The following is a 13794-nucleotide window of genomic DNA, read 5'->3' as shown; positions in this document are numbered from 1 at the left end:
GTCAACAAGCAGATGTGCCACTAATTTTTGTTCCCAATGTAAAGGAAAAACTGTTCTAAATAGTTATTTATGAAATAATAATAAAAAATCAATGATAAATATAATAAAAATGAATAAATATGACAAATTGCTCTTAATGTAGACTTTACCCTTGCTTTTAACCATCATGAAAATGTTTTTAGCGAATACCAAGCTCATTCATATTCAATTTATTAGCAGCCTCGTGCAAACATAAGTTACAAACAGAAGGAAGGAAGTTTGCAGAACTTTTTTTTTACACTGAATAAACCTATACATTTCCAAAAGAATATCTGCCCCACTGATCTAACCAAGCTTTGTTTAATGTTGTGTTATATGATTTTACAACTTTTAATACATTAATAGCAAACTATGAAACATTATGCACAACAATGTTATGGCTGCTTATAGGTAGAGATGAAAACATATAACCATGTGGGGGGTAAAAGACAACTAAATGTATATGTTAATCTAAATTTGGTGGTGAAATGACAGTGGTGAAAAATGTGCACAGTATGTATAGAGTTAAAAATTCTTACATATGTGTTAAAATTTGATGAAACAACAGAATAAAATATGCTACATGACCTCCTTTTCTCTGGAATTCCCTTCCACACACCATCATACTCTCCCCCAGCTTGCACATGCTTAAAAACTCCCTGAAATCTCACCTTTCCAAGGAAGCCTACTCACTATACCTCTACCATCCAACTCCCTCCCCCTCCAACCCCATTGTGATCAGCTGTGTGGCTGGACCAATCTTCACCCTATGTAACAACCCTCCCCCCAAAAAAAACATAATGGGCTGAGCTATCAGACTGGACCATACTCCATCCTGAGCCACACCTTATCCTACACTGAGCAGCCACCTTACCTTCTTGTATCCACATAGTCCTCATTCCCTTTAGAGTGTAAGCTCTCACGAGCAGGGCCCTCATTACCTCTTTGCATGTCTGTCCTCCCTCACTTGTATGTAGCTGTACATAACCTTGTTCCCCACTGTAACGCGCTGCGGAATATGTTGGCGCTCTACAATTAAACAATGATAATAATAAACCTTGCTCACACATTACTCTGATATATAGAAGCAATTTACTCACGTCGCTAGCTGCCTTTCTTGCAGCTTTGGCAGCTCTAATGGAAATAGCATCGATTTTGAGATCATACCCCTTGGTTTTTAATTCCGCCAGTCCTTGTTTGTAGGTGTTCTGGAAAATAAAGGATATCGTTGACTTAGAGTTTGGGCAAACCGGGGAAATGGTAAATGGGGTATTTTCCTCATTAGGAAATGCTTACGTCACTCAGATTGTACGCGTTAACTCTGGCTTGAATGAATTCCGGAATATCCGCAGGCAGGGAATATTTGTGAATGACCTTCTCTCCTTCCGCTTTATAATTTATCTGTAATTGAAAAAGGCATCATCTCAATGGAAGTATCCGTGCCGAATATTGATTTGTTCTGTGCTTTACCCTTTTGCTGCCAGGGGATATATACAGTATGCGTGTGTGAATATATGTGTGTATATAATATATGTGATGTATATGTTTTACAGCACACCTTCTCTGGGAAGTCCCTGCGGCCCAGCCTGAAGATGGCACGGACTGAGAAAATGGGCAAGTGGGCAGTATGTGTCAAAGATGTTCTGGTGCAGTACTATGGCAATAAACAGCATGGGGCGAAAAGAATACCGCTGCAATGTACTAGTTTGGCAATCTTTGATACACTGTATAAACTAACTTTGTAATGTTAGTGAGTAACCTTAACCATAGACATGATTTTAGTCAGCAGACCAATATAAATGTCATATTCCCTAGATGATGTGTGTCCCGCTGCCATTATCCAATTAGGTGTTTGCGTTTGAAGTATTTTACAGAGCTTTCACATGTATCTATTTGGGTATAATTTAAATTTTAATGAACAGGTAAAAAGTGCGAAACTGTCTTAAATGTTCTCTCAAACTTTTAAGTGATTTTCCTCAAATTCGATTTCTTGCAAAACGTTTCACCATAATGTCACCAAATCTGTAAGCCGTTAGTGATATATTGTCAGATAATGAGCGAAACATGGTGCGTGTGCCCTATTTATACTCTCAGCATCAGGTGAATCTAGCGGTTTGAGAGACTTGAGCATATCAGCACATTAATTTAAGTTGCAATGTAAATTTACTTAATGCATGGAGTATCTTCTGCAAACTCCAACTGAGCTGTGGCTTTTTTTACCACTAAAAAAGGGCCAATCTTTCATGGCTCGCACCATCACTCGTAGGTTCGCTCATTTCTACTATATATTGCTGGGCACATTTCACTTACAAGTAAAACTATGATGGGCTGGTGACATGAAAACTTACATCACTCCTCTGCCTCTGGTTGATTTTTGATTGCACCACAGTAGGATCATCTTCAATCGAGGTAAAATGGAAAGTATCTGGCCGCTGGCGATATTTTCTCTGTTCATGGGGAGGAGGGGGGATGGAATACATTTTTATTAATCATATGTCTGATTTTCTGAACAAATATAAAACAGGGAACATAATATTGTGAAGAATCAGCCAATGGAAATGTGATACAGTATGTTGGATAATCCACATTTAACATTTTTGCAGAATTTAATGCTCGGTACCACTGTTCTCCAAGATCGATTACCTCATCAAGGATCTGTGTAGCTTTTTTGACCTTTTCTTCTCCCAGAGATCCATACGGCGCCCAGCCACAGCCTTTCACCCAGCTGTTATAGTCAGCTTTGTAGTCAACCTGGAATATAGAAAGATAGAAGACTCATTTTCCTTCATTCATCATATTTATTTATTTGCATTTACCACTACAGGGTAGGATAGGCTGCAATGCACTGAAGATACGTATGGAATCCTTATTGCCCTACACTATAAACAAAAGGTGAAACAGATTTAACTTTTCGTATTATTTTTCTTATTAAAAGTAATTTTCGGTTGTGTTAAACATTACTGTTAAAGCAGCACTACGGGCTGCATTTTGTTTTGTTTATTTATTTCTTTTAGTTATAGGATTATAGCAGGGGGTCTCCGGAGCTGAAATACATTAATCCCAGCTCCAGGGACCCCCTGCTTCCCGAGAAACTTACCTCCGCAGGGGGTGTTGGTATCTCCTTCATGTTCAATTGACCCTCGTCATGTGGGCCAATAGGAAGCTGCAAGGGATGAAGTAATGGCTGTCCACATCTTGTGGGCCAATAGGAAGCCATTACTTCATCCCTTGCAGCTTCCTATTGGCCCACATGACGAGGGTCAATAGAACATGAAGGACATTTAATGTCGCCATTATGTTAGCCCCAACCAGCCCCGTTGGAGCTGCTACCTGCAGAGATTTGTGTAACTGCCCAACCTCTGCTACTCATATAGGTTTCAATTCTCTGCTCTACTACCAATAGTGGTACTTAAAGTATTTCTCCTATTACATGCAGACACTGCAAAAACCTTCCTTGTGCCCTACAATAATTACAACTACAGTAGTAACCCTCACGGCCTGCTTATATTGTCCTCTAAACACCAAAAGGGAAACCGTATTATGGCAAAATAACCCAGGCAATAGCAATTTAGAAAGCAGTAGGAGTGAAAATAAAAATAAAATAAAAGGAAACGACACCTGACCGGATCTGCATGTTTAGTCTGATTTGAAGACTATTCCAGGTTTGATACACTGGACATGTATGAAGATATTAAAATATTAACCATATTATATTTATGTCATATCTTGCTTGTACAAATGCTGCAGCGGTGCAATATTTCATGACGAGAATAGCAAACGTGTAAAGTCAGACTACTTACATCACTCTGGATATTATAGGCCTTCTTTGCTAGTGCCACACTCATGCAATCTGGAGGATAGAAGTAATTATGAATTGGGTGTTTATAATCTAGATTGCTGGCAATAGATTGAGCTTTCTTAGCCAAGGTGATTGGGATCATGTCCAGTGGCATAGAATATTTGGTCTTCGTCTTTTCGTAGTCCTTTCTGTACAGACGCTAAAAGAAAGGAACAATTATTATTCTTAAACTCCATAGTAAATCACCATACTTTAATATTACAAATACAAAACCTCTGAAATATTTTAGAATAAAATGCCTGATGTTATAAAGGAAATGTCTGTGCTGCTTGGCATACACAGTGCTGGAAGCAATTTAAAAGGAACAACCAGTGAATTGTCCAGTGTTGCTGAGTAATGCACAGTGTACAGATGCAACTGCTGGTTGTAGACTGCTTAACAAGGAATATCTGTGACCATCTCGCAGTAACCTGTGAGATGGTCCACAGCAGTGTGTAATGGCAATCCGGATTAACACAGCGGGGTCCCTGCATTTGAATGGGACTCGCAGCCCACTAGGATTCACACAGCGTGAGACCCATTCAAATGCAGGGACCCCCACTGTGTTAATCTGATAGCTCATTAGTCTGTCTGCAGACATCTTGCTGCATGGGATGGGTTTACGTGCAGAATTCTCAAGGCAAGAGGTCTACAACCAGTAGTTGCAACTGTACTCATTAGGTGAAAGCGGAAAACGCTCGTTTATCGTCTATAAACGTAAATACTATAAATCAAATCAGCTGTCTGAAAGAAATTACAAATTTGCTCAACTTGGTGTTACTACACTGTATTATGTGTTATAAAAATATGGAATTTATAGTACAACTTAAGAAACGTGAAGCAGTATATATCATGGCATATATATATATATATATATATTATGTTTTTCAAATGGTATTAAACCCTTTCCTGCTAGAGGAGCCAGCAACACATTGCCTGATACAGTATGTTGGAATATCAACACTGAACACTAACCCCTCTGTTAGCATGTGATGTATGTATGCATTTATATAGCTCCATTAATGTACATAGCGCTTCACAGCAGTAATATACATGTGACATTCATATAAATAACAAATAATATAAATAACAAATAAAGGGGAGAAGTGCTTCAGACATAAAAGTGACAATTAGGGAAAAGGAGTCCCTACTCAGAAAATCTTACAATCTAATTGGTTGGTAGGAAGACCGTACAGAGACAGTAGGAGGGTGTTCTGGTAAGTGCATCTGCAAGGGGTCAAGGTTTATGTATGAGGTTAATTATCAGCCATGGAACTACTCATATGCTTCCTTAAGCAGTTGTATTTTGAGGTGGGTCTTAAATGTGGATAGAGAGGGTGCTTGTCGAATATTGAGGGGAAGGGCAGTCCAGGGGTGTGGGCCAATCAGTGAGAAGGGTTTAAGGCGGGAGAGAGCTTTAGATACAAAAGGGGTAGAGAGAAGACATCCTTGAGCAGAACGCAAGAGTTGGGATGGTGTATAGTGAGAAATTAGTGCTGAGATGTAAGGAGGAGCAGAAGAGTGTAAAGCTTTAAAAGTGAGGAGGAGAATTGAGTGCGAGATGCGGGATTTGATAGGAAGCCAGGAGAGGGTTTTCAGGGGGGAGACGCTGAGACAGATTTCGAATAGTAGAGTGATTCTGGCAGCAGCATTTAGGATAGATTGTAGGGGAGACAGGTGAGAGGCAGGAAGGCCAGACAGCAGGATGTTACAGTAGTCGAGACGGGAGAGAATGAGGGCCTGTGTCAGAGTTTTTGTAGTCGAGCTACAGAGGAAAGGGCATATCTGTAATATTACAGCGGAAAAAGCGACAGGTTTTAGATACGTTTTGAATGTGAGAGGAGAATGTGAGAGAGCAGTCGAGTGTGACCCCTAGGCAGAGTGCCTGGGCTACTGGGTGAATGATAGTACTTCCAACAGTAATGTGGAAGGAGGTAGTGGGGCCAGGTTTGGGAGGAAGTATGAGGAGTTATGTTTTTGCCATGTTAAGTTTAAGTCGGCGGAGGGCCATCCAGGATGATATCCTAGAGACATTCAGAAACTTTGGTCTGTACAGCAGGTGTAAGGTCAGGGGTAGAAAAGTACATGTGTGTGTCATCAGCATAGAGGTGATATTTGAACCCAAGAGATGTGATTAGGTCACCTAGAGAGAGTGTGTACAGAGAAAAGAGAAGAGGTCCCTGGACAGAGCCCTGGGTACACCCACAGAGAGATCAATAGAGGAGGAGGAAGTGTTAGCAAAAGAGACACTGAAAGTACGATGGGAGAGGTAAGAGGAGATCCAGGATAGAGCTCTGTTACGTATGCCAAGAGTATGGAGAATGTAAAGGAGAAGAGGGTGGTCCACAGTATCAAATGCTGCAGAGTATAAGTGATTCTATAGTGTGACAATGAAGGGGTTAACTGTGTTCTCTATACATTGTTAACGTGGACTACATGATCTTGGTAACCTAATTCCTTGAATTCATTTGAAATGATATCCTCATCTAAAAAAAATCTAGTTTAACAAATGTGTAGCCTTACATCACTCTGATTCTTTGCCACTTTGGCAGAACGTAACATATGTGGATCATCGTGAATGCTAAGGGCTCCGATCATCTTTCCCCTGTTCTTTTCATAGTCCTTCTTATACGACACCTGCAAAAGAAGGAATCCCATTAGAGGGGCCATTTCAAAATAAAAGAAAAACGGCACCATCCCATGTATGGATTTATTGATGCTGCATTACTTACATCGCTGGCATTTCGTCGGTTTGCTTTTGCTGCCACCAGTGGGATTGCATCAATTTTAATATCAAACTTCTTGGCTTTGGATCTATTCCAATCATATTTGTACCATTTCTGTGAAATGAAAACTGAGTGAGAAGTGCAGCCGAAGCACGCTGTCTATTTCAGAATTCAAAGCGGCAAAGTGGTTTCTGGGCCAGCTGGAGCCAGAGTTATGATATAAACGACAACGCTTGCCAGACATGAAAAGGTACGTGGAGCGGAGGCGTTTTACAAACTGCAATGTTATACTCAAATATATCCTCTGCCCCTATTCTTTGAGCATGTTCTCATTTTGGATTCACTGTCAATAATAATAATAATAATAATAATAATAATAATAATAATAATCTATTATCTTGCTAAAACCAACCTCACTTGTAGATATATTTTGCCCCTAACTGTATCCAAATGTACTTCATTTGCCACAGAATCCGAAGCAATGTAACATTTCATCTTTCCACTTTTCTTCTGGCAAATATATTTCCCAGGCATGCAGTAGATCTGCTGTTTTTTTTTTGTTTTAATTCCATTTACTTCCATATTTTCTAACTCCATTACTTCCATAGTTATTCCACTCCCCCCTCCATCTTGTTTTAGTGTTATCCTTTATTAATTGTCACAACCTTCTGAATTATTTATAATACTATACCCTCTCATTTAAATATTCATCTCTTCAAAGGAGCCTTTAAGGAGATTCAATTTAGCCTAGAGTGTATGTTCCTCTTCTGCTTGTTATATCTACTTATAGCAGCAATTCTCCCTTTTATTTATTACTTTTATATGTAAAGCAGGGGATTTAATGTATAATTCTGCATTCTTACCTAAACTGGCAATCGTTTGGTGCTCCTGTTATAAATCTGTCAAAATCCTAACTCTATGGCCACCTTTCAGTTCCAATAATACCTGCAGTCCGTGTAACTCAGCAGCTACAATGTATCTTGATATTAGTAAGGTATCATTATCTATTGTTACAGTTTGCAGCTCAAACTGCTGGGAATATTGACAACAAATTATCACAAACAGGAAAGTGTTGCAAATATCTTGCACTGCTGGGGAGAGGGGTTAAACCCTGCTATAGAAATAACAGGATACTTTAAAACTAATTAAAAATGGCATGAAGGGTTGTACTAAAAAACAAACACAGAACCTGTTACTATTATCTAACACTACAGAACTGATTGATGTAAAAAATAAAAAATAAAAGATGTCACGTGTTTTGCCGCTTTAATAGTCTTAATAAATTCACTGCTACCCCAATGTATTTGCCAAGCTATTTTCTGACTTCACAATAGCTATCCAAATAAATGACACAAAGATAAATAGAAATACTTACATCACTGAGGTTGTATGCATTAACTCTAGACTGTAGTATAAAGGGAGAATCTTCTGGAATAGAGCACTTGAATTTTTCTTTCTCATGCTTCGATTTATAATTCAGCTAAAAAGACATGAATAAACCAGGAATTAGGTCATGATTTGGTTTGTGTATATTAAACATTGCATGTTTTGCTTATCTTCAAATATCACTGAATCTCCAATGTGTTTGATGAGTTTATTACATTCTTGTTCTTACTTAACCTGTTTCCTATGTATCATAGAAGCCAACCCTCCCAAAATATTTTTAAGAAAGACACAGGAAAGCAGTACTTTATACATATATCTATTTTTAGTCATTCTTACTAAAACTTGTATTACAAATCATTGAATCAAAATCATTGTTTCTTATGGAAGAAATGTCAGCCATTTTGTTTTATACCCACAAATCAAACATGTACACGCCATTACAGTATCTCTGGCATGCTACACAAATAAAAAGGCAAGAGTAACTGTACTGAACTGAAACAGGTTTTTTTTAAACACATAATTAAAATAATCAATGGTTTCAAAACGAAATATCGGGGACTGTCAACCCAACAGGCCTCTGGAAACTACGTATATACGAGAGATATCCCTCACTCCTTCAAATCACCCCTCATTTTTATGTAGCCGGAGACAGTAATTTAAAGCCCAGGGAAGCCATTGACTAGGTTTACTATCTGCTTATTGTGTATACTCACTCAGAAGTTATTTCTCTGTATTCACAGACATTTGGAAGTTCTACATTTCTATATTGAAAGGCACAGCCATTTATTAAAACAGTCACAGTTATTTGTATCTGCATGTATAGTCTACAGACGCACTGTGGTGGAGTTTCTCCTACTTGTATGCCTTTTATTTTCAATGCTGAATGAGTCATGGAACTGAAAACATACAACATCGTACTCACGTCACTAAGCTGCTTGGCATTCACTATTGCTTGGACCATTTCTGGAGTATCAGTCACTTGAGTATATTTAATTGTATCCGGACGTTGTTTGTAGACATACTAAAGAAAACATGTCAATATTCGCCATTAGATAGATGCAAAGTATTGAAGTAAGTTAACGTTTATGGGTTATTTGACGTTTGCAATGCAGTTGTAAAGTTAGAAAATGAAAAGTTGTGTTGGAATAGAATTGAATGTGATTACTTGTGTATAACGCATATTCAAGGGGATATGACATCTGCCTAAAACCCTTACTGAAGATCACACTCAGTGATAAAGAAGCCTGCAATCCATTGTTTCAAAATGTTCTGATAGCTATTCAAGCATTGAAGGGGAGACATCCTCAATGTGTTCTGATCTTTGTGTTTCATTCTCACACTTTGAGAAGGTCATGATACTCTATGAGCAAGAAATGCAAAGCTGATGGGTTTGTAATGGTGCATTAAATAATGGGACCGCATTTTCAAAAGACAAAGATTTTTGTCTTTTGGTACGGCGGCCGAGCGATGGCCACGGCAGCGGTTCAGCCAATGAGTGTCATCACGGCCACGCCCCCGCCACAACCGGACATCGCTTTCCAGGAGAGTTTACAGATCGCTTGTGCTAGAGCCGCGCTGCACGGCATGTGCTCGCTCTCTCGCACGCAAGCGGGGTGTTTAATCCCAGCCTTGGCATCACTGGGAAAAAGGTGGGTCATTGCTTGAAACGGGAAACATCCCATTTTGTAGCAATTGCTGCATAGCTATGCCAGCCTTAGTCTAGCAGTTTCCTTGACAAGTCTGATACCAAAGTGAAAAACCTCCCCAAAATTTCCTGGCCTACATTTGCAATCTCGGCCTACTCGTGCTTTCTTTGTTGCATGACTAAACCAGCAGAGCATAAAGATAGCTGGGTTTACAGGTGAGGTGCAAAGGTGCTGAGGCGGACAGAGAAAGTACTAAAAAAAAGTCATTATACAACTGTTTAAATAATAACAGAACATTATACAATTTGTCACGTACATCTTTAAACTTATCTAATTTCTTGCCAGCTTCATATTCCTGAGTGAGGGTCTGTGGATAGTAGAAGTTTGACTTGTCCTCTTCATAATCAGCTCTGTAATTTTTCTAGTAGGAAAAGAAAGTGGAAGTGCAAACATTAAGGATCGGATTCGTTTATCTTGGAATAACGACCCCCCCCCCCCCCCCACACACACACACACACACACACGCACGCACACACACACATACACAAACACATACATACACACACACACAAACACACACATATTTTCCACTTACATCACTTTTTAAAGCGGAGACTTTGGAGCAGTGTAACATATAAGGATCCTCATAGCTGCCAATATAGTGTCCCAATACATTCTTTTGGTACTTCTCTCTGTATTTAAGCTGCAACAAAAAAAAATATACAAGTGAGAATTATCTTACACCGCAGCAATACACTGAAGACCATATCTACTAAGCGCTGCAAGGCCATATGGCGCCGTTATCTCAAAAAGGCCGTTAGGTGTCCTATGGCTCATACATGTTATCTGGGGTATATGTATATATGTATAGGATATATATATATCCTATGGCTCAGCAACACTTCGAAAAAAATTACTTCAAATCTTGTAAAATAAATAAATAAATACTCACGCCATCAAAGTTTTTCAGAACATTATCCAGTTGAAACTTTGGTGTGTCACAGTAATTAATACTGGTTGCTTTTGATTTTTCATATGTTTCATGGTATAATTTCTGAAGAGAAACATGAAATGTAGATGTTAACGGTTGTTATTGGGAGAAAGGGACCAGCCAGAGCAAACAACACACAGAGTGAACATGGAAGAAATGGCAAGGGTGTAGGCCAGTACATGTATGTTTTTTTTATTTCATATTACATGCCTGTATCCAATTATTTAAACACTATTTTTCATTTTATTTAAGCCGGAGCAGATAAAAATATCACTTCTGGGCACATTCACATGTCTCAGACAAGTCTGCAACCCCACCTTTCCCCATAATCACTCAGCATACAATGCTTCCACTACAGCAAGGGATTCTGGGAAATTACATGCAAATGACCACACTGTGTCACTTTTTGCTTCTAATCCATTTTAACATGGACCCCTATAAGCTTATGCCATATTGCATAGCTTTTCAGGACAGCCTGGGTTAAAGAATTGCATAGGCAGTAAAATCTACTCACAGACAGTTGTTTCAACCTTCTGGATCTCATGTGTGAGGATGGCTATATTGGCTTTGCAATATGAAGCTGGGATAGGTTTCAACCACACATTAAATAAGTTATATTAGTCGGTAAAAAGTGGCAAAAACCCTCCACCGTACAGTGTTCGGCAAATAAAATATCACTTGTGAGCACATTCACGTCTCGGAGAGGTCCAAAAACCTGCCTTTCCCCTTTATCTCTTAGCATACAGTGCTTCCACTGCAGCCAGGGATTCTGGGAAATGACATGCACATGAGCACAGTGTCACTTTTTGCTTCTAATTCATTTTAACATGGATCTGGTTTTTGTCACTTTTTTACTCACCATAACTTCCTTTATGTCTACGGAGGATGATCTTTGTCAGATGTAAGTGTACATAGATGCTTAATATGGTTATATACAGCATGTTTAGCTTTAGCAACAAGAGTTTGTTATCCTTCTGCTTTAAAGCAACAGTTCAAGTTGCCGTTTATTTTAAATATATATTTTCCATTCAATATGTGCATCAATACAATCTGCACACTGACAAGTAATCAGCTAAGTTGCCAATCGATCCGTTCTCCTGTGACCGATCGGCAAAGATTCGGCACGGAGTTTCACTAAATCACTGTTAGTGCTGCAGAAGAAGACCAAGATGCAAGTGGGGAAGATCATGTGACCAGGCAGGCACTAGATACAATTGGTGCACTGCTAGAGAGAGGGCAAAAGGGGTGTGCCAGAGCCTGCCTCAGAAGAGGAAGGGGATGTAACTTTGTAAATGGTTGCTATAGAAACCAAAATACGTGTTACATTATAATAAAAAAAAAATTAAATGCTACAAGTATTTTCTCATAGTACAGAACTGATTCATTAAAAAAAAGCAAACACGTAGGATATTGCTTGAACTGCAGCTTTAACATTCCAAGCCAAATACTATTCTTACATCACTAAGCGCATTTCCAGCTTTTCTGAGTTGCCGAAGCAGTGGATTCTCTGTTGCAGGAAGAGTGTGGTAAGCTGCAGGTCCCTTCGTCTTCTCGTAATCTTCTTTGTACTTGATCTGTGAATGTAAGAGAGGAACCATCCTATTACAGAACCTTTTCATTGCTGGCTGAGCATTGCAAAACCTCCTGAATTGGAATTTAGTAACACATCTGTTTTAAGAAATAATATATCTAAACATATCATGTGCATGTTGGCGTTCTGTTAGTATTTATCGATTCATTTAAACACGCATATTGAATCACGTGTTTAATGGGGGTATGTACTGTGGTGTCTCGATATTTTTATTTCCAAAATCAGAATCAGAGTACCACTACTTTATACAGTTTCAATATCCTTTAATTATCCTTTTATTTATCCTTTTATTTATTTATATTACCGTGCTGGCGTTGAGTCTTGCTTTTTTATTAGTCTTGTATTCTGGAGTCTCGGTTTGCATAAAGTTGATTTGGTCTTTTACGTTCTCAAAGTCTTCTTGGTATTTACGCTGTTGGCAAAAAAAAAAATTTAAAAAAGATTAACGTTTTTCTGGAACCATACAGGAAAGGCAACTGTATTTTTATCCGAACTAACGATAGACAATCTTTGAGAACTTACCTGTGTTTTTTTGGGATTTCCACATTTGAAATGACTTGCTGCAAAAAATTACTTTGAGGAACCCACTGCAATTTATCATCAAGTCTTATGGGGTTTTTTTTTTTTTCAATGTATGTGTCTGTATTTAATCCTTTTAAATAGATCATATACTCACATCACTAAGAATATCAGCATTCCTTCTCGCAACTGCAATTTCGTAGCATGGAGTCTGGCTCCACCTGCCTTTGACTTTCTTCTGATAATCCTCACGATATTTCACCTGTGTCAGAATATGCATAATGTGTCAAGATTTAGATACCACAAAACATGAGCCTTAAATCAGCCTTCCCTTCAAAAAGTATCTATCGATTTTTTAACCGTATATGAAACATGGCACTCAAAACTCCTGGGACCCCCTGACTGCGGAGATATTTAATTTCTTACAACCAATCGGAAGCTCCGATGTAATGTTGCGATAAGGTCATGGCTTCCTATTGGCCACTAGAGTGAGGCCAATCCCAGTGGCCATATGGCTTCTGTCAAACAAGAAGTCTTGTAAGGGAATTGCAAAGTTAAAGAAGTCCGGAGCCAGGGGTTCCACGTACCTTGGAGTGCCCCAGTTCAGCTCAGTGGGGCATGGGGGGACCTCAGATTCCAAAAAAGGTTAAAACATGCCGCTTTAAAAGACATAGCATATATAAAACATAGTTTGAATCTGAATCAATCCTAATATTTGCTGCCATCATAAAATGAACAAACAAAAGATGAGAATTGATCCATAACTGTTTCTCTCTGCTCAGTTTCCCTAACATACGTTGAGCAGCAGCATAAAGCAAACAAAAAAAGGAGAAAGTTGTATGTAGTTTCCCAAAAGGGTAAATGCATAGCACAAAACTCCACTAGATGGGGAAAGTCGATTGCTTTCCAGTCTGTGAATTCTACGCTGCATTCAGCAAATGAAAATATCACGTGTGAGCACGTTCCCATGTCTCAGACAGATCTGCAAACCCTGATTTTCACCATTATCTCTTTGCATACAGTGATTCCACGGCAGCAAGGGATTCTGGGAAATTATAGTGTCCCCTTTTGCTTCGAAT

The 13794-nt window shown here is 38.9% G+C and overlaps 1 protein-coding gene across 1 annotated transcript in view; it reads right to left on the bottom strand.

Annotated features, from left to right (window-relative positions):
* NEB (nebulin) overlaps nucleotides 1-13794 on the bottom strand; it is a 160127-nt gene that overhangs the window by 126076 nt on the left and 20257 nt on the right. The window contains exons 11-25 of the mRNA XM_075609402.1: nucleotides 12873-12977; nucleotides 12501-12608; nucleotides 12063-12179; nucleotides 10567-10668; nucleotides 10210-10317; nucleotides 9931-10035; nucleotides 8891-8989; nucleotides 7958-8062; nucleotides 6589-6696; nucleotides 6380-6493; nucleotides 3819-4016; nucleotides 2662-2769; nucleotides 2367-2465; nucleotides 1315-1419; nucleotides 1119-1226 (exon numbers count right to left, since the gene is read on the bottom strand). Of these exons, the coding sequence (XP_075465517.1) occupies nucleotides 1119-1226; nucleotides 1315-1419; nucleotides 2367-2465; nucleotides 2662-2769; nucleotides 3819-4016; nucleotides 6380-6493; nucleotides 6589-6696; nucleotides 7958-8062; nucleotides 8891-8989; nucleotides 9931-10035; nucleotides 10210-10317; nucleotides 10567-10668; nucleotides 12063-12179; nucleotides 12501-12608; nucleotides 12873-12977 (1689 nt within the window). The remainder of the gene's footprint in view (nucleotides 1-1118; nucleotides 1227-1314; nucleotides 1420-2366; nucleotides 2466-2661; nucleotides 2770-3818; nucleotides 4017-6379; nucleotides 6494-6588; nucleotides 6697-7957; nucleotides 8063-8890; nucleotides 8990-9930; nucleotides 10036-10209; nucleotides 10318-10566; nucleotides 10669-12062; nucleotides 12180-12500; nucleotides 12609-12872; nucleotides 12978-13794) is intronic.

Source organism: Ascaphus truei, chromosome 7 (genome assembly GCF_040206685.1).
Source record: "Ascaphus truei isolate aAscTru1 chromosome 7, aAscTru1.hap1, whole genome shotgun sequence".
Classification (NCBI taxonomy): Eukaryota; Metazoa; Chordata; class Amphibia; order Anura; family Ascaphidae; genus Ascaphus; species Ascaphus truei.
The sequence above is the reverse complement of the archived record's forward strand: the minus strand, read 5'-3'. Positions and strand labels throughout refer to the sequence as shown.